Genomic DNA, 22,067 nt, shown 5'->3' with positions numbered 1-22,067 from the left:
GAAACCATACACGCACATATAGACAGAAACCATACACACACATATAGACAGAAACCATACACACACATATAGACAGAAACCATACACACACATATAGACAGAAACTATACACACACACACACATAGACAGATAGTTGTAGATATATATTAACATATGTATACTCGTGGTGTGTGAACATTGTTTCTTGGCCACAAGGCTGGTATTCCAGATAGAACAATACACAAGGGAGCCTGGCACATTCCTCCTTTACGTAAACACAAAAACACCGGGAGAGCACATGTGTGAAGGAAACTCATCATGCTCTAGGAGGGTCTGGCACAGAGCCCTATCCCCCGCTGCCCGGTCCTGTGTCTAAGGTGGCTTGTACTGTGTATGAGACAGCACCTTCCCTGGACCACCTACCATTGGGCTGTAGCGCATGGGGGCTCCGGGGCTAAGGCCAAGAATGACGCAGAGCTTCCACTGCCCATGTAGTGTTGCCCCTTGTCATAGCTAGTGGCACCTCTGCTCCAGGGTCTCCCACCACATCATTACCTGAGCCACCCTCACCTCTCCCCACAGTTGGTGGAGGGGGCTCTCCATGACCCTCCGGTCAGCAGACTGGCCTCTTAACTACCATGTTAAGAGGGTACATGCCTTGTTTTTAGGTAACACATGTGGCAGCTCTGCTGGGCCCCAACTGATCGCTACAGCAAGACTCTCGGGCCCTACTTTTCTTCTCGCAGCACAACCACAATGCTGAGGAGTTTGAATGGAACGCTGGTCACTATAAGAACTGACAAAGATTGGCAAAAAACTCCGTAGACCTGGAATGGAGCTTTGGTGTGTATACTCCACTGCGGATCCCTCCAAACTATTCTGCACAGCGGAGGGTGATAAATGTTATTTGGTGGGTATGGGTTGAACATAGACTTAACTAATTGTTGCCTAAATATGAATTTAGACAACTTAACCATGGTTTCCCAATGATTTCTTATATGGTGTTATAAGGCAGACACCGGCTTTTGGCCATTTGTTATGCTATACTTAGGCAGCAGGATGACTCTCCTCCATGATGTGGACTTTACTTCTTTGAACACAACTACACAATAACTCCTCAGCAATAGCAAAGATTAAGGTTCTTTGTAGTCTTAAGTGTTCTTCAGCTAGCCGCAATCATTGCCTATTTTTTCCTCCATTTTATCTTTGATTATTGTAATTACTGTTGGGCAAAGTTAATTGTGCGTCACATGCGGTCTTCACATAATCGCTGCTCACGAAATATCCTACATTGAGATTCATTTCACTTTACAAGAACACTTTAGTTGCCTTAAAGAGAATGTTCTTGTTTGCACTTATGACATACAGAAATAGGAAAAATAGTAGTGGCAGCCACTTTTCCCCTATTGTGAAAAGGGGTACTCGGGAGGAAAAAAAATGGTTTCAACTCAACTGGTGCCAGAATGTTATACAGATTTGTAAATGACTTCTATATAAACTTCTTAATACTTCCAGTACTTATCAGCTACTGTAAACTACAGAGGGAGTTGTGTAGTTCTTTCCAGTCTGACCACAGTGCTCTCTGCTGCCACCTCTGTCCATGTCAGGAACAGTCCAGAGCAGGAGAGGTTTACTATGGGGATTTGCTCCTACTCTGGACAGTTCCTGACACAGACAGAGGTGGCAGCAGAGAGCACTGTGGTCAGACTGGAAAGAACTACATAACTTCCTCTGTAGTATACAGCAGTTGATAAGTACTGGAAGGATTAAGATTTTTATATAGAAGTCATTTACAAATCTTTATAACTTTCTGCCACCAGTTGATTTGAAAATTATTTTTTTATTAAATTTTTTTTATTTACGCCGGAGTACCCATAATGTCTAATTTTTTTTATTAATTATAGCCACATCCTGAAACTTGTTCTGTTATTTTAACTTTTCTATTTTATGACTAATTTTTGGTTCATTTTATTTTTTACATTACTATGGGGGCAGCCATCTTGCCTAAGCTGTATTTAACAGCATTTAGAAATATGCTTTACAGCAAGCCCCATGAGCATAGGCAACAATCGACAAGAGCTGTTCCATTCACATGTATGGTAAAGGTGTCTGGGTATGCTCTGTGACCTTTTAAGAGGTCATTCCACAAGAAGGAGAAGGCTGATCTGTGAGCTTCATCTGTTGTCTTCTCTATCTACTTGTATCGCTGTTATGCTGTACAGATCCCTTTCCAGCAGCCTCCTCCTTATTTTCACAGACAGAACAGGAAGTCTCAGCTTAGTTGTAGGCCTATTGGCCAAGATAAAAAAAAAAAAACGACAAGATAATAAAATGGAAAATTAGAAAAGACATCATCAAAAATTGATAAAAACGTGATTTAACCAATACGTCAAATGTTGACTAGGCCAAACTACTGAATAATGTGTTCAATTAGAACCATGTGAGGAAATTTGTCAAAACCTGTGCAGAGGAGAGTGGTGCAGCTGCCCATAGCAACCTATTAGATTGCTTCTTTCATTTTTCAGAGCCCTCTTTAAAAATGAAAGAAGCATTCTGATTGGTTGCCATGGGCAACTGAACCACTCTTCTTGTACACAGGTTTAGATACATCTCCATCATGATTCTTAACCTGTGAAACGTGAACCCCCAGAGGGTATCTGCCATGTTTCTAGGAAGCACAAGTGGCAGCTCCTCTGGGCCCCTACTGAATGGTAGAACAAGACTCTCGGGCCCTACGTTTCTTCTCGCTGCACAACCACAATGCTGAGGAGTTTGAATAGTACGGTGGTCAACTATACATGCTGAAGGCTATAAGAACTGACAAAGATAGGCAAGGTACTCCACTGTCATTATCAGTCCCGTAGACTTGGAGTGGAGCCTCCGTGTGTATACCCCACTGCCGATCCATTCAAACTCTTCTGCACAGCGGAGGGTGATAAATGTTATTTGGTGCATACTGGTTGGACATAGACTTAAAGGGGTTCTCCACCATAAGGTGATTTTAGTATGTACCTGGCAGACAGTAATGGACATGCTTAGGAAGGATCTGTGCTTGTCTTGGGGCTAAATGGCTATGTCATGAGATTACCATAACACTGTGGCTAGCTTTTTGTCAACTGGTATTTCCTGTTTGACTTTTCTTTTTTTTACTACAAATACCACAATTCTATTTTCCTCCCTCCCACACATCAGCCACCCCACCCATTGAAAATTAAATGAGCTGAAGTGGGTTGGGGTGGGGAATTGGGTGGGAGGGTGATTACCGGGAAAAATGTTTATATGTGTTTGTACTTTTTGTAATTTTGATATAATGTAATAAAAATATATAAAAATAAAAAAATTAAATGAGCTGCAGACCTGTAGTTTTCAATCAGGGTGCCTACAGCTGTTGCATTAGTTGCAGATTGATCCCTCCACCCATTGAAGCAGAAAGGCTTCCTTTCATCAACTGACTAGTTAGTAAGGTCTCAGCCGCATTGCAACCTGGGAAAAATCCGAGACAACAGTCATTTTGTATGCTGGTAAAAATAAATATTGGAGTGAAAACCACATAAGAATTGTGAGAAAACCATCACACACAGGTACAGACACTATATTATGAACTACACTAACTTTACAGCCCCTGTAGCATAGTCAAATAACAAAAAATTTCTGGAATACCCCTTTAACTAATCATTGCTCAAATATAAATTGGGACACCTTAATGGAGAACTTCGACAAAAATAAACTTATCCCGTATCCACAAGATATGGCAGACACCGGCTTTTGGCCATTAGTTTTACTATACTTAGGCAGCAGAATGAAACTCCTCCATGATTTGGACTTTACTTCTCTGAACACAACTACACGATTACTCATCTGCAATAGCAAAGATTAAGGTTCTCTGTAGTCATAAAGGGGTACTCGGGTGGAAAACTTTTTTTTCATATCAACTAGTTTCAGAAAGTTAAACCGATTTGAAAATGACTTCTATTACAAAAAAAAAAATGTATCTTAATCCTTCCAGTACTTATCAGCTGCTCCAGAGGAAGTTGTGTAGTTCTTTTCTGTCTGACCACAGTGCTCTCTGCTGACACCTCTGTCCGTATCAGGAACTGTCCAGAGTAGGAGCAAATCCCCATAGCAAACCTCTCCTGCTCTGGACAGTTCCTGACATGGACAGAGGTGTCAGCAGAGAGCACTGTGGTCAGACTTCACAACTTTCCTGGGTATGGATTGATGGAGAGGTGTGTAAGCCATATTTGGGCAGTAGCTGTAATCTGATCCTTTATTGCTGCTGATAATTTCTCTTCATCTATGCCGTTCTTATAAAGGATTTTACCAGTGAATTATTAGTAATTATTATTAGTTCTTTAATATTGTGTAACAAGTTTATTTTCTATACCGTTTATTCCCTTATTTTTATGTTTATCTTCTTCTGTAGCATTTAAATCCTCGTCGTCAAGACAACCTTCTTCCAGAAAACTTCCCGCAAAGAATTATACCGAGGTGGGTAGGACCCCCGGGGTAGTTTTGAGTACTTTTTATGCAATTGAAATTTTCTGTTTACTCAGTAAGTGAATATTTGTAGTTGGATAAAGTGAAAAATTTAGGAATATTTCTATAAACTTTAGTTGTTCGTACACATTTATGCCTATTGCAGAGGTATCAATCGAGCCGTGCCAGTGCTGTAGTAGGGCCCCGTGATGGGTGCAATCTTACAACACAATGGCATAATATGTTACCGTACTTTACACCTTTGTGTTATTTTTTTTACTGCACATTTCAACATTTTGCTGCCTTGTGTACCATTTAATGCACCATACTCATGAAGACAAAGGGCATTTTTAATATCCCTATACAGTGGTCCCTCAAGTTACAATATTAATTGGTTCCAGGACGACCATTGTATGTTGAGACTAGAGATCAGCGAACTTACAGTAAATTCAATTCGTCACGAACTTCTCGGCTCGGCAGTTGATGGCTTTTCCTGCATAAATTAATTCAGCTTTCCGGTGCTCCGGTGGGCTGGAAAAGGTGGATACAGTCCTAGGAGACTCTTTCCTAGGAATGTATCCACCTTTTCCAGCCCACCGAAGCACCTGAAGGCTGAACTAATTTACGCAGGAAAAGTCATCAACTGCCGAGCTGAGAAGTTTGTGACGAATCGAATTTACTGTAAGTTCGCTCATCTCTAGTTGAGACCATTGTATGTTGGGACAATAACTCTATGGAAACCTGGTAATTGGTTCTGACGCCACAAAATGTCATCCAAAAATAGGAAAAAGTGAGGATTAAACAATTAGTAGATAACTGATATAGATAAAGCAAATCCTTATATATAAAAGTAATAAAGATCTGCTGGGAGCTGTAAATCACTGTCTATGTCAGTGTTTTCCAACCAGGGTGCCTCCAGCTGTTGCAAAACTACAACTTCCAGCATGGCCAGACAGCCGAACATGCAGCAAAAATATGCTGCAGATCCTGTACATGTGAACGTATCCTAAATGAGAAAATTGGATGCAGCCTTTTTTGGGGCTAATTTTCTAAACATTATAACTTTTAGATTTTTTTTTATTACATTTTTTTATTATAATTATTTATTAATTATTTTGATCTGTTTTCATCTATCCAGGAGATAGAGGATGATAACTCTGATCTTGAGGAGGTTTCCTTTACGCCTTCACGTGTGGACAAGAGGTATGCTCTGCAATGATTCCGTTTACAGAGAATAAGCCAAATGTATTGTGTTTTTGTCCTTTTTCACTACCTTAGTGATCTTGACATTTTTTGTCAGAAGGGGCCGGGCTTTAAAGGATCAAGTGAAAGTCCTGCACTGTTTGAGAGAATGGGATTTGTGTATAATATTGGTCTGTGAAGAATAGCCCTGTAGAGGAGGACTGCTTGGGTGGGGGGGGGGGGGGATGGGGAGCACTGCTATTCCTTTTACTATCTACAGGACTGCCATAGAGAAGTACAGCATTCACCTATCTCCAGTTGCCCCTATAGACAGTTACTAAAGTGTGACCATTGCTCATAATGGAAGATCCAAAATCCCCTTCTAGAGATTGTGAGTCATCCCGAAATAATACATTTATATCCTACTCTGTGGATAGGGAATTAAACTTAAAGGGGTTATCCAGGATCAGAAAACTTTTTATTTCTCCCAAAGACAGCACCACCCTTGTCCTCAGGTTGTGTAAGGAATTGCAGTTATGTTCCATTGAAGTGAATGGAGACAAATTGTAATACCACACACAACCTTGAGACAGATGTGATGCTGTTTTTCAAAGAAATTGCTTCTGTTTTTCTATTCCTGGAAAAACCACTGTCGTTTCAGGTAACTTTTCAGGATAAGCAGCCCTGTTTGTGTACATGAGGAGAAGCACTATTTCAGGCCATTATATAACTTGTATGTGGTATTTTTCAGCAGATTTCTGCTAATAGTCTGCAGGCTTCATCTATAATTTTCAGTTCTCCCAAAGCTGTTGGGCATACTGTAACTCCCTTCTCCCTCCAAGCATACTCACATTTTGTAGACACAGGACAAAGCTGAACTGATTTTCAGAGTGGAATACAGTGAGAGGAAATAAGCTTATTAACATGAGAAAGAAGCATATTTGTCTAATAAGATATATTACAAAGATTCTTATATTCGCTTGTACTATTGATCTATTCAAAGCACTAACAATATGAAATTTTTCAAGAAAATGAAATATTTCTCACAGAAAAGGATTGCAGTAACACATGTTTTGCTATACACATGTTTATTCCCTTTTGTGTGTATTGGAACTAAACCAAAAAAGGGAGGAAAAAAGCTAATTGGACATAATGTCACCAAACTCCAAAAATGGGCTGGACAAAATTATTGGCACCCTTTCAAAACTGTGGATAAATAAGATTGTTTCAAGCATGTGATGCTCCTTTAAACTCACCTGGGGCAAGTAACAGGTGTGGGCAATATAAAAAGCACACCTGAAAGCACATAAAAAGAAGAGAAGTTCACTTAGTCTTTGCATTGTGTGTCTGTGTGTGCCACACTAAGCATGGACAACAGAAAGAGGAGAAGAGAACTGTCTGAGAACTTGAGAACCAAAATTGTGGAAAAATATCAGCAATCTCAAGGTTACAAGTCCATCTCCAGAGATCTAGATTTGCCTTTGTCCACAGTGCGCAACATTATCAAGAAGTTTGCAACCCATGGCACTGTAGGTAATCTCCCTGGGCGTGGACGGAAGAGAAAAATTGATGAAAGGTGTCAATGCAGGATAGTCTGGAAGGTGGATAAGCAGCCCCAAACAAGTTCCAAAGATATTCAAGCTGTCCTGCAGGCTCAGGGAGCATCAGTGTCAGCGCAAACTATCTGTCGACATTTAAATGAAATGAAACGCTATGGAGGAGACCCAGGAGGACCCCACTGCTGACACAGAGACATAAAAATGCAAGACTACATTTTGCCAAAATGAACTTGAATAAGCCAAAATCCTTCTGGGAAAGCATCTTGTGGACAGATGAGACCAAGATAGAGCTTTTTGATAAAGCACATCATTCTACTGTTTACCGAAAATGGAATGAGGCCTACAAAGAAAAGAACACAGTACCTACAGTGAAATATGGTGGAGGTCAATGATGTTTTGGGGTTGTTTTGCTGCCTCTGGCACTGGGTGCCTTGAATGTGTACAAGGCATCATGAAATCTGAGGATAACCAATGGATTTTGGGTCTCACTGTACAGCCCAGTGTCAGAAAGCTGGTTTTGCGTCAGAGATCTTGGATCTTCCAGCAGGACAATGACCCCAAACATACGTCAAAAAGCCCCCAGAAATGGATGGCAACAAAGTGCTGGAGAGTCTGAAGTGGCAGCAATGAGTCCAGATCTAAATCCCATTGAACACCTGTGGAGAGATCTTACAATTGCTGTTGGGAAAAGGCGCCTTCCAATAAGAGACCTGGAGCAGTTTGTAAAGGAAGAGTGATCCAACATTCCGGCTGAGAGGTGTAAGAAGCTTATTGATGGTTATAGGAAGCGACTGATTTCAGTTATTTTTTCCAAAGGGTGTGCAACCAAATATTAAGTTAAAGGTGCCAATAATTTTGTCCAGCCCATTTTTGGAGTTTTGTGACATTATGTTCAATTTGCTTTATTTTTTTTTGGTTTAGTTCCAATACACACAAAGGGAATAAACGTGTGTATAGCAAAACATGTTTTACTGCAATGCTTTTCTGTGAGAAATACTTCATTTTCTTGAAAAATTTCAGGGGTGCCAACATTTACGGCCATGACTGTATTTTACTTGGTATTTAAGATGCAATACAGCAATAGAAAAATGGTTGCAAATGATACTCTACATACCTTTCTATTGCTTTCATGCTACAAGATTTAAGGCTCATGTATTTCTTTTCTATCTGGCTTATTTATGAATGCGGAAAAGCCTGTAATTCCCTGGAGAAATGCACAGGTCTGCTGTACGTGGTCAGGATGACTAAAGCCCTTCACAGCCGACTTGTCAGCATTAACCATGTTAATATATTAGAGCAATTGAATAGTTTCCATCCCCTGAATATATATATATATATATATATATATATATATAAAAAAAACTGTTCTTGTGGGATTCATGAATAAACAATCCGACAGAAAACTGCAGGTTATCAGAGTTAATCCTGTGCTCGCTCTTCGTATACAGTGCTCTCGCCAGAAGAGAGGGACCCTCAGAATTAATTCAATATATTCTTCAAAGTTCAATAAATTCTTCACCGTGGACAGCTAGCAGTAATGCATTATATATGTCACGTAATATGAGGCATGAATAACAGCATTTATATATAGAAATAGTGAAGACATCAATAATGTAGGTGTTAAAGATAATGTCCATCTATATGACAATTACTGTATACTTTTAATGCAGCCCACATCAATATATAAGAATAGACAGGCGATTATAATAAACCATCCTCTTAATTCACAGCATGCCTTATGACACTACGCATTACACACATGTCTCTCTTAAAGGGGTCGCCTTTAAATACACTGCTCAAAAAAAATAAAGGGAACCCTTAAACAACATAATGTAACTCCAAGTCAATGACACTTCTGTGAGATCACACTGTCCACTCAGGAAGAACACTGATTGACAATCCATTTCACATGCTGTTGTGCAAATGGAACAGACAACAGGTGGAAATTATAGACAATTAGCAAGACACCCCAAATAAAGGAGTGGTTCTGAAGGTGGTGGCCACAGACCACTTCTCAGTTCCTATGCGTCCTGGCTGATGTTTTTGTCACTTTTGATTGCTGGCGGTGCTTTCACTCTAGTGGTAGCATGAGACGGAGTCTACAATCCACACAAATGGCTCAGGTAGTGTAACTCATCCAGGATGGCACATCAATGCAAGCTGTGGCAAGAAGGTTTGCTGTGTCTGTCAGCGTAGTGTCCAGAGCATGGAGGCGCTACCAGGAGACAGGTCAGTACATCAGGAGACGTGGAGGAGGCCGTAGGAGGGCAACAACCCAGCAGCAGGACCGCTACCTCCGCCTTTGTGCAAGGAGTAGCAGGAGGAGCACTGCCAGAGCCCTGCAAAAGGACCTCTAGCAGGCCACAAATCTGCATGTGTCCACTCAAACGGTCAGAAACAGGCTCCATGAGGGTGGTATGAGGGCCCGACGTCCACAGCTGGGGGTTGTGCTTACAGCCCAACACCATGCAGGACGTTTGACATTTGCCAGAGAACACCAAGATTGGCAAATTCGCCACTGGTGCCCTGTGGTCTTCACAGATGAAAGCAGGTTCACACTGAGCACATGTGACAGACGTGACAGAGTCTGGAGACGCCGTGGAGAACGTTGTGCTGCTTGCAACATCCTCCAGCATGACCAGTTTGGCGGTGGGTCAGTAATGGTGTGGGGTGGCATTTCTTTGGGGGGCGCACAGCCCTCCATGTGCTTGCCAGAGGTAGCCTGACTGCCATTAGGTACCGAGATGAGATCCTCAGACTCCTTGTGAGACCATATGCTGGTGCGGTTGGCCCTGGGTTCCTCCTAATGCAAGAAAATGCTAGACTGGCGTGTGGCTGGCGTGTGTCAACAGTTCCTGCAAGAGGAAGGCATTGATGCTATGGACTGGCCCGCCTGTTCCCCAGACCTGAATCCGATTAAGCACATCTGGGACATCATGTCTCGCTCCATCCACCAACGCTACGTTGCACCACAGACTGTCCATGAGTTGGCGGATGCTTTAGTCCAGGTCTGGGAGGAAATCCCTCAGGAGACCATCCCCCACCTCATCAGGATCATGCCCAGGCATTGTAGGGAGGTCATACGGGCACGTGGAGGCCACACACACTACTGAGCCTCATTTTGACTTGTTTTAAGGACATTACATAAAGTTGGATCAGCCTGTAGTGAGGTTTTCCTCTTTGATTTTGAGTGTGACTCCATATCCAGACCTCCATGGGTTGATAAATTTGATTTCCATTGAAAATTTTTGTGTGATTTTGTTGTCAGCACATTCAACTATATAAAGAAGAAAGTATTTCATACGATTAGTTCATTCATTCAGATCTAGGATGTGTTATCTTAGTGTTCCCTTTATTTTAATGAGCAGTGTAATTAGAGATGACTGGCAAATAGTTTATTTTTCCACGAAAAGTTATCTGCTGTAGCGACCATTACAGGAGGTATGTAGCATTGCATGTAACAGGGCTGTGGAAATAATTAAAATACTACTACTAAAACGGGAGCACAAACTTCTTGTCCCTCATGACAATCCAATTGTCCTGGCCAATTTTCGTTTTTGTAGTCTCATTTTTTTCCTCCTCGCCCAATAATAACCATAACATCTACAGACCCATACAAGGGCTTGTTTTTGCAGGACTGATTGTATTTTGTAATGACACCTTTTGTTTTTTTTAGCATATGCTCCGAAACAAAAAAAAATGGTGAGGTAAAACGGACATAAAAATAGATAATTTAGCAAATTTGGTGTTTTTCTTTTTACGCCATTTACCTTGCAGTCAAGCTAACTTGTTATTTTGATACTTTTGGTCAGCCTGATTACTGCGATCCCAAATTTGTTTAGCTTCTGTCACAGTTTACTAATTAAAAAAAATAATTAGAATTTTTTTTTACTTGCCATTTTCTAACCCCTGTAACTTTTTTTCCCCCCGTATACCAGGCTGTATGGGGCTCATTTTTTGCGCCATAATCTGTTGTTTGTATCAGTACCATTTTGGTACTGATCTGACTTTTTAATCGCTTTTTACTTTTTTTCTGGGATTTTATAAAAAAAAAATTGCACCTCTGGGGTTTGGTGTTTTTCTTTACATTTACGTCAATTATTGTACAATTACACACATGGCAATAACAAATATGTTTATTTTGATTATGTTTACATGTTTTTTTATATAGAATAAAATAAAAGGGGATTATTTGAACTTTTAATATGGAAGGGGTTAATGCATTGTCTTTTAAACTTTTATAAAACTTTTTTTGACACTTAGGGAACTTTTAGGAGAAATCATTAGATTCTTCATACAGATCAATGCAGTTCTTTTGAACTCCATTGATCTGTGTGCTCTGCACTCTATTGATAAAGCCTGGTTCAGCCAGGCTCCATCAGTGACAGAGCCACGGACACCAGGGAACAAGAGGTAAGCCCTCTGGCTACCTCTGCAATGGATAACCCCCTCCCTTTTATTCACCCATACCCATTCCCTTCACCTTCTTTGTTGAGCATGGTGGCCTTTTTATGTGTACTATGTTACTATAGATATATATATAGGTGGGAGGGATCTTAAAGCGGTACTTTCCAAGATTTCCAAATTACTTCTATTAAAAAATCTTAATCCTTTCAGTACTTTTTAGCTGCTGTTTGCTACAGAGGAAAATCTTTATTTTTTTTTATTTTTTTTGTCTTGTCCACAGTGCTCTCTGCTGACACCTGATGCCCATATCAGGAACTGTCCAGAGCAGGAGAAATTCCTCTGGACAGTTCCTGACACGATAAAGAGAAAAGAAAAACAGGGAGGGCAGCGCCTCGTGTATTACCCAAGGTACCATAGTCCCTGCAGGGGAAAGGACAAGGTGGGCTCTATAAAATGGCCGCTCACCTGACTACAGAGAAATTGCGCATATCACCCCTATGGGGTATGAAGCGATCTTCTGGGTTTGAACTGCTGAGCCCAAGGTGTGGATGGGATAGAAGAGGACTTCTCCCATAGAAAACATGCAGACTTGTAGTAAAAATGAACCTTCTCAGCGGGCGCTGCTCAGAACTCCAGAAGCATCAAGATGGAAGCCAAGATAGGGTTAGAGTGATAGGAAGCACTATGTTTATTTAAATACATAACCAATAGACGCGTTTCGGAGGGTCAATCCTCCTTCCTCAGACTCCCTCCGAAACTCGTCTATTGGTTATGTATTTAAATAAACATAGTGCTTCCTAGCACTTTAACTCTATCTTGGCTTCCATCTTGATGCTTCTGGAGTTCTGAGCAGCGACCGCTGAGAAGGTTCATTTTTACTACAAGTCTGCAAGTTCCTGACACGGACAGAGGTGTCAGCAGAGAGCAAAAAGAAAAGAAATTCAAAAAGAAAAGAATTTCCTCTGTAGCATACAGCTGCTAAAAGGTACTGGAAGAGTAAAGATTTTTTTAATAGAAGTCATTTACAAATCTGTTTAACTTTCTGGCACCAGTTCATAAAAAAAAAAAAAAAAAAAAAGAAAGTTTTCGACTGGAGTACCCCTTTAAAGTCCCCATAGTATACAAAAATCCCCCAAAAAACCTATGCAGCACTCCAGGATAGTGAAAAATGTGTTTAAAAAAATTATTTAATCAAACAAAGCAGAACGGCTTTTACACTTTGTTTGACGAAATACATTTTTAACACGTTTGTTTTTTTGGGATCTTTGTATATATAACATATAGATAGATTGATATACAGACCGTGGTCCTTCTGAGCAGACAAATTCCGGGGGCCACGTGTAGCTTACAGTATTAGATATACTGGGAGATTTATCAAAACCTTTTACTATAATAGTCAGTGGGGGAGATTAATCAAAACCTGCCAGAAGAAAAGTTGCTGAGTTGCCCATAGCAACCAATCAGATCGCTTCAAAAGAAGCGATCTGATTGGTTGCTATGGGCAACTCAGCAACTTTTCTTCTGGCAGGTTTTGATTAATCTTCCCCATTGACTATGATGGTAATAATTACTCTACAGTACTCTGTATATTACAAGGCTATTATATCATTATCACCGTATAATTACGTTTAACGATACCAAGTGCTTGTTATTATTTCCTATTGTGTGTCCATAATGCATCTATATGGTGATTGTCATGTTTGCCGCATGGTGCTGTACCGTCAGGTCCCACCGTTCACATGTATAGGGGGTTAATGGGTTAACTTTAATGAGACGGCTGCTTCCACTTAAGATGAAGTCAGCGCTGAATAAAAGACTCCATTGCCGGCTGTCACTCGAGGGGGCACTTACTTTGATGTACACAGTCTGACTGCTACTTTAATGAAGAACTTCTTTACCTCTTTGTTTTCCAATATAAAGGCACTTTTATGTTTCTATTGCAATTATTTCATAAAGAGAAAATAGGCTTGTCGATAGGATCGGGGAGTCTGATGTGTCGTTTCTAGAAGGTTTTTTTTTATTTTTATTTTTTATTTTTTTATACTGTTTATGCCACTCAATTCCTTTTTATGGAATAAAGTAAAGCACATCTCGGCTGGAAAGTCTTCCTTTTCTCGTGTTTTCTTCTTATTTTAGCTGGTTTTGCTGATGACCTCTGCTTCCCATTACTTGACCTTAGGTAGTCGCTATAACAGTCATTATTAGCGGCAGTGGAGTAGTTATTTAGTCACAAGGTCTCCGAGTCTTCATCAAAGTGCGCGGTCCCTGCCCTCTAATCCCTTTTTTCTCTGTGGCGCCACGCTTTGCATTGAAACCCATTAACTGTCTGGTCTATGGTAACCCTGGTGTGAAAAGCAAAGAAAATCTGCAAAGATACTAGTTATTATAGCAATGTACAGTATAATATGTATCCTAAGTGACATTTAGCGACTAGAAATATGCTTGATTGGGTATTCTGGATACTAGAATGTTATATATTTTGCTAATGCCACAATGAAAGACAAAAAGAAAAAAAACACATACTCACCTACCTTGCTCCCTTAGATTTGCCCCTGGGAAGTCTTCCAGTCACCCACTGAACGCTTTGGTTTTACTTGTTAATCGGAATTATTTTCTGACCTCTTCAAAATTAAAATGCTAAATCAGCGTTTGCCAACCGGGGAGCCTCCAGCTGTTGCAAAACGGCAACTCCCAGCATGCCCAGACAGCCTTTGGTGTGAAAAGGAAGAGAAATCAGCAAAGATACTAGTTATAATAGCAAATGGATAATATGTATCCTAAGTCACTCGCTCCTTTAGGTTTGCTCCTGTGAAGTCTCCCTGTCCATCACTAAATGCTTTGGCTTTACTTTAAACGGAATTGTATTATCCGTACCAGGGTGAAAAGGCTCTGATCCGTTCCGGGCCCTTGTAGGCTGCCGTGTAAAAGTAAGTGATGGAGGAAGCAGCCCGTGGCTTATTGCTCTATTATCAGCTGCATGTTCATCCCAACATGCCCACAGTAAAAGGGGTTATCCAGGAAAAAAACTTTTTTATATATATCAACTGGCTCCAGAAAGTTAAACAGATTTGTAAATTACTTCTATTAAAAAATCTTAATCCTTTCAGTACTTATGAGCTGCTGAAGTTGAGTTGTTCTTTTCCTGTCTAAGTGCTCTCTGATGACACGTCTCGGGAACCGCCCAGTTTAGAAGCAAATCCCCATAGCAAGCCTCTTCTACTCTGTGCAGTTCCCGAGACAAGCAGAGATGTCAGCAGAGAGCACTGTTGCCAGACAGAAAACAACAACTCAACTTCAGCAGCTGATAATTATTAGAAGGATTAAGATTTTTTAATAGAAGTAATTTACAAATCTGTTTAACTTTCTGGAGCCAGTATATATGTATATATATATAAAATACCCCTTTAAAAGTGATGCTTGCTTGCCCAGGGACCTGGAGCAAGTGTGCTCTGGATTTCCCAGTGCTGGCATGTCTTGGCGGCCTAGGTTGGCGTCTACAAGTCATCCAACCCAGACTTTTGGCCTGGTATCCCTGTGTTGGCCAGTTTGACTCCCTTCCACCAATACCAGCCCAGAAGCAGTACAGACCCCCACCACCTTCCTCCCCCCCCATAAACCACCCTTATATATTTTGTATACTATGAGACCAGCAGAATATCTCTCCGTTCCTCATTACAAATAAGGAAGAATCATCTGGTTAATTTTCTTAGAATGGATTTTCCATCAGGCTTGATGGCCACAGCAGATTAATAGACGTCCTTTGGCACAACTTCTGTAATGTAACTACTGGGCTCAGCCGGCCTTTCCTTACCCCTGTCATATTACATTAGCTGAGCTGGGCAAAATGTCCGAATGAGGAAGAAATTCACTGCTCGTCGTCCTTCCCAGCTCCTTAATGTAATACCGTCAATAGCTGTAGGCTCCTTATGGTCATTCCTCTTCAACATCCCAATAAAGTATTGATTGGATTAAGCATTATTCAGCTCCGCTTTGATGCAGGTTGTACATTCTTCTAAAGTAGCTTCTCAATACTTTCCCCCCCCCCAGTCTTAAAGTACGATACCACCCTAAAATGTCTGTATAATTAAAACAGGTCCTAAAATGTAAAAAAAAATAAGAGATCCTTTTATTGTTGAATGCGGATGTAATGTGCAGATCGTGGTAATAATCCTCAATGTGTCGATGGTCTAGATAAAAATAAAATTAAGTATGTGTATAATGAGCTGTAGTGCCCGGGTATACCTACAAGGGTCATGCACTTACGTGTTATCCTGGATAAATAAATAAATGAAAGGGTTAAGTATAAAAGCACAAGAATGGGACTTAATAGGGTACTCCGCTGATCAGCGTTTCCGACCTGTTCCGAACTCCAACTGTTCCGAACGCTGGAGCCCGTGAAGCCATAGCCACGCCCCCTCATGGCGTCACGCCCCAACCCCTCATGGCGTCATGCCTCGCCCCCTCAATGCAAGTCTATGGGAGGGGGCGTGACGTCCGTCACGCCCCCTCCCATAGACTTGCATTGAGGGGGCGCGGCGTGACGTCATGAGGGGGCGGGGCTATGCCATCACAAGCTCCCGGCGCCAGCGTTCGGAACAGTTTGTTCCAAACGCTGAGCAGCGGAGTACCCCTTTAAATATTGATGACAGTTGTAGTGCAGGGTAGTTTTAGATCTATCGTTGCAGTGCAATGTGCTGCAGATTCGCACCTTCAATAAAGTGCCTGGTGCAATGTTCCGCTGATTTTTTTTAAAAACATTTATACCGTAGTATAATCCTGGATATTAGACCCAAAAAGAAAATGGAGCTACTCAAGATATGTGAAAAAAAATCTAAGTATAATCTTTATTTAACAAAATTTAAAAGAGAAGGAATACGGCACAGACAGGCGGCATATCTGGGACAATGAATGGGCAAAGGGTGCTAATACACACTAATAAATAGCTATAAGTAAGATGGAACTGCTTGTAATGGTGTGTTTAGAGGATATATCTAAAGTGCAAGTGCAGTATAACAAGGCCTAAACTACAGCCATATGGAATTAATATGTAAACATATACGTACCGCAGTATATATGGATGGTAGCAAAAGTCCCAGGATGCCGCCACCCCTACACGGGTTTCGGTCTGCTGACCTTCGTCCGGGGCTATTATCAGTGGAGTCTATTATAAGGCACATTTGCACACCTGTTAAGGGCTTGTTGGTTCGTACATAGATTTATGTGGTGCACTAATACCCAATATAGGGCGGTACCTGATATTATTACTTATTGAATCGCTATACCCCACATGGCAGTGCTTTTTACATGTTTTTTTGTTTGTAAAATCCTGGATATGTAGTTGTGGTATGATGCACTGCAGATCAGCAGCTTAAAGGGGTTCTCCGGTGCTTAGACATCTTATCCCCTATCCAAAGGATAGGAGATAAGATGCCTGATCGCGGGAGTTCCGTCGCTGGGGACCCCCGGATCTCGCTCCGGTACTGATTACCGGCGACTACAGGGCGGGCGGCGTGTGATGTCACGCCCCCGCCCCCGTGTGATGTCACGCTCCGCCCCTCAATGCAAGCCTACGGGAGGGGGCGTGATAGCTGTCACGCCCCCTCCCGTAGGCTTGCATTGAGGGGCGGAGCGTGACATCACACGGGGGCGTGACGTCACCCGCCGCCCGCCCTGTAGTCGCCGGTAATCAGTCCCCGGAGCGAACACGCTCCGGGGACTGATTACAAACAGGGTGCCATGTGTAACATCACGGGGTTCCCCAGCGGCGGGACTCCCGTGATCAGGCATCTTATCCCCTATCCTTTGGAGATGGGAGAAGATGTCTAAGCACCGGAGTACCCCTTTAAATAAAGTGCCTGGTGCAATGTTCTTCAGAGAGATTTCTGCTTTACTGGCCCTATTACATAGGACAGAGGTGCATGCTATTCAATAAGTTGTAATTCCTTTTACCTCCTTCACTAAAGTTAGAGCGAACCTTATCGGTGGAAAGGAGAATATTCCAGTTCTGTCTGCTCCTCTGTTTCGCTGTATTCCGGTGATGTCTCGACCAGAAGCGTTCCTGCAGCAACTGCTATGGATCCGGTGAACACTGGTGAGTGACGTCACTACAGATCACGATTGAGACCAGAAAATCTGTAGTGACGTCACTCATGAGGGGTGTTAGGAGTAGTTAGGGAATATAATCGGAGTTCGTTTAAAATATATGGTTTGATGACAGGGACTCTTCACTTGAGGCTCTATCATATGGGGTTAATTATTATAGCATGGTTTTGTTAGACTAACCCTTTAGTGTGGTGATTAGCCAGACCAGAACTGGGTTGTTTGCCAGTAGTACACACACACAGGCACTTTCTTTCAATTACTTCTCTGGCCAATCAAAGCACATAATTCTCTCTGCTATTCCATGACGTAGTGCTGGCGCTGTGCTAGGGGATGATTTACACAGTGCAGTACAACATTTTGAGGAGGGGTTACTGATGCACTGGATTTTCAAGGTGTTATGTGGGCAGAAAGAAAAGAAACAATAGCAGGCTCACGACAAGGTGAGGGTTACACTAAGCACTGAGCTGCTACTGTTGCTGCTGCTAAAAGGAGGTGGAGATTACACTGCAGCACTGTAGAAAATAAAAGTAGACATACAGCTGCCATGAACTTTTTGTGTGATGAGAGGGAAGCCTTTATTTACCTTTGAGGAACAGTGTGAATCATGTTCCATAGGCAGATTAGCTCAGCTTGCAGGTTCTCTCTCTCTCTCTCTCTCTCTCTCTCTCTCTCGGTCATTTTCTGTGTCTCCATCTTTCTTTGTTTTTTCTTTATGTCTCTGTCTCTTTCTCTGTGTCTCTGTCTTTCTCTGTGTTGCGCTTTCTTTCTTTCTCTTTTTGTGTCTGTCTCTTGCTCTGTGTCTCAGTCTTCCTCTGTGTCTCTGTCTCTCTTTTTCTGTGTCCCCATCATTCTCTCTGTCCCCGTCATTCTCTGAGTCTCTGTCTCTCTCTGTGCCTCGGTCATTCTCTGTGTCTCTGTCTCTCTCTGTGTCTCTGTCTCTCTCTGTGTCTTTCTCTGTCTCTCTCTCTCTCTCCCTCTCTCTCATTGGCCATTATGGAAAGCTTTGACTCAATCTCTTCACATCACAATTTAACCTTTGTCAGATTAATTCAGTGTCACTTGTTTCTGACAGGGGCCACTGCCACTAGATAATCCACGCTGTTCACTTCACCTGTCAGTGGCTTTACTATGTGGCTGATGGGTATAAGTGTTATTCCACGTTGTTTAATTCTTATTGACTGATTTCAGTACTTTATGCACTTTGAATTCATCACGCGCCGGTCCTCATTATTATTCCAGTAAGACGCCGCACATCTTCCTTATCATCATTACAAATAAGAGTCCTGTTCTATAGAACCTGATGAGTAGACTGCAAAAAAATACAAAGTAATTGTTACAGAAGGGAGCCTTGCCGGATTCCTCCTACTTCTCTAACCTTCCAGCTACGGGCAAGACCCCTGTGTGCACTTTGTGCTGCCAAGATAAGTAACCATCCATGACAGCTGCATAATTCTGATTATACCAATGTGCGCCAATCTGTGCATGACTGTAGAGGATTTTCTCGCAATGTTATCTCATACTTGAGAATGTTGCTGCTTTTTGGTTAATTATTATACAAAAAATTTTTTTTATTGCTTATTTATATATATTTTTATTTTTTACTAAAATCCTGTTTCATGTAGATTTACAGGGCCTGAAGGGTTAAGGGATTATGCTATCTATAAAAATGCCATATTCTATTATAAGCAGATTACTAGAATTATCACTTACTGTTAGGGGTAGAAGTATATCCAGGATTTCTGTCATTTTGACACCAGCTCTGTGATGTACTGTATATGTCAGGAGCACTTCATAATGTGCCCATAGGCTTTATTATCCATACTTGGCATACGTTTGACCTGTATATGTCGCTATGCCTTTTTAACTCTCATGTTTAACTCTACTTGCTGAGTACCCAGTGTTGCCGGTCTTTCCACCTAAAAGAAATACAGCATCTAAGTGTCATCTGCTACTTATTGTAATGTCTCCAATATGGCTGCTTTATCAGACAGATAATCTTTTCAGGAGAATGGAAAAGCTGGGGGAGTACTTTGAGCTTTACACTGTATACTGCCTGCCATCCAGCTTTCCCACTTTCATAAAGAGAATATCTGTCTGGTTAAGCAGCCATGTTGGGGCTCTGCAGGAGAATGGAAAAACCCAGAGCAGTGATATAGTGCCCATCCTCCCTGTGCTCTCCCTACCCCTGCACTGATGTCTTGTCTCCCCTTCACTCTTCACTTAGCCTGCTATAAATCTTCACTTGCCCAGCCTCCTCCGTCCCCTCTCCCTGCCCCCATACTAACCATGCATTGATCCTTCAGCAGGATTTTTAAACTCCTGGGCAATCTCTGCAGCCCGATAGGAAATGTACCGGAAGTCCCATAGAATTGCAAGAGGCTTCCAGTACATCTCACGAGACTTCCTTAAAGGAGTATTCCAGGAATTTTTTTATTTGACTGTTACAGGGGCTGTAAAGTTAGTGTAGTTCATAATATAGTGTCTGTACCTGTGTGTGACAGTTTTCTCACAATTCTTCTGTGATTTTCACCCCAATATTTATTTTTATCAGCATACAAAATGACTGTTGTCTCGGATTTTTCCCAGGTTGCAATGCGGCCGAGACCTGACTCACTAGTCAGCTGATGACAGGGAGCCTGTCTGCTTCAATGGGTGGAGCGATCACTTGGTGGGAGAGAGATCAATCAGAAACTAATGCAACAGCTGTAGGCACCCTGATTGAAAACCACAGGTCTTTTGAATGGATGCAGCTCATTTATGTTTCAATGGGTGGTGTAGCTGATGTGTGGGAGGGAGGAAAATAGAATTGTGGGATTTGTAGTATAAAAAAAAAAGAAAAGTCAAACAGAAAATACCAGTTCACAAAAAGCTAGCCACCGTGTTATGGTAATATCACAACATAGCCATTTAGCCCAAAGACAAGCGCAGATCCTTCCTAATCATGTCCATTAATGTCTGCCAGATACGTACTAAAATCACCTTATGGTGGAGAACCCCTTTAAATTGCCCTTTATTTTTATTTGACACAAGAAACGTGTACGAAACTCCATATATTGAATTATATATATATATATATATATCTATATAGTCAAGAGTCAAGGACACGTGTTCAGCTGCAGAAGGATTCATCCCTACTTTCTTATCCCTATCAGTCCCTGAAAGTTCACCTTTCACTACCTTCCATGTCCACAGACCTACGGCAGGACCACAGTGGCCAATTAGGCGCCGCGCTCTTAGGCTCTGTACAGCGACCGTAGTTGTCACTTAGCTCTGATTCTTTGAGGATACAGCCTGACAACCTATGCAGTGAGACATAAGGCGCCCAATGGGAGGCATATTAATGAAAGTTTGGCAGGCACACCTGACATCTCCCCTGAGTGATAAAAATGTCAAGCTCTGTTTTCTTCTTCCCCATGTGACATTGAGTTCTGCATAAACTCTCCTGTACCAAATCCAGAAATCCATCATCTGCATCACCACCGAGCTCACTGGCAAAGATTGTTGAAGGGAAAGCAGCCATACAGTAAAGGAAAAAAGTATTTGATCCCCTGCTGATTTTGTACATTCACCCACTGACAAAGAAATGGTCAGTCTATAATTTTATTTGTTGCTTTATTTAAACAGTGAGAGACAAAATAACAACATAAACATCCAGAAAAATGCATTACAAATGAGTTATGAATTGATTTGCATTTAAAGGGATACTCCGCTGCTCAGCGTTTGGAACAAACTGTACCGAACGCTGGAGCCGGCGCCGGAAGCTCATGACGTCATAGCCCCGCCCCTTCATGATGTTACAACCCGCCCCCTCAATGCAAGTCTATGGGAGGGGGCATCACGCCCCCTCCCATAGACTTGCATTGAGGGGGCGGAATGTGACGTCATGAAGGGGCGGGGCTATGACATCACGAGCTCCCGACTCTGGCTCCAGAGTTTGTAACAGTTTGTGGTGAGCAGTGGAGTACCCCTTTAACTTTGGAAAATAAGTATTTGATCCCCTATTAATCAGCAAGATTTCTGTCTCACAGGCATCTTTTATACAAGTGAGGAGCTGAGATTAGGAGCACTCTCCTAAAAGGAGTGCTCCTAATCTCATATTGTTACTTATATAAAAGACACCTGTAGCTTATACTAGCTTATATAAAAGACACAGAAGCAATAAATCAGATTCCAAACTCTCCACCATGGCCAAGACCAAAGAGCCGTACAAGGATGTCGGGGACAAGATGGTAGAACCTACACAAGGCTGGAGTGGGCTACAAGACCATCGCCAAGCAGCTTGGTGAGACGTTTACAACAGTTGGTGCCATTATTCACAAATTGAGTAGATCAGCTAGTGTTGAGGGAACGTAGGGAAAGTT

General features: G+C 41.8%; 1 protein-coding gene across 2 annotated transcripts in view; it reads left to right on the top strand.

Moving 5' to 3' along the window:
- MRE11 (MRE11 homolog, double strand break repair nuclease) overlaps positions 1-22,067 on the top strand; it is a 229,548-nt gene that overhangs the window by 160,682 nt on the left and 46,799 nt on the right. For both annotated transcript variants that reach the window (XM_056561491.1, XM_056561492.1), the window contains exons 17-18: positions 4,404-4,468; positions 5,595-5,659. In XM_056561491.1, the coding sequence (XP_056417466.1) occupies positions 4,404-4,468; positions 5,595-5,659 (130 nt within the window). The remainder of the gene's footprint in view (positions 1-4,403; positions 4,469-5,594; positions 5,660-22,067) is intronic.

Source organism: Hyla sarda, chromosome 2 (assembly GCF_029499605.1).
Source record: "Hyla sarda isolate aHylSar1 chromosome 2, aHylSar1.hap1, whole genome shotgun sequence".
Classification (NCBI taxonomy): domain Eukaryota; kingdom Metazoa; phylum Chordata; class Amphibia; order Anura; family Hylidae; genus Hyla; species Hyla sarda.
The sequence above is the reverse complement of the archived record's forward strand: the minus strand, read 5'-3'. Positions and strand labels throughout refer to the sequence as shown.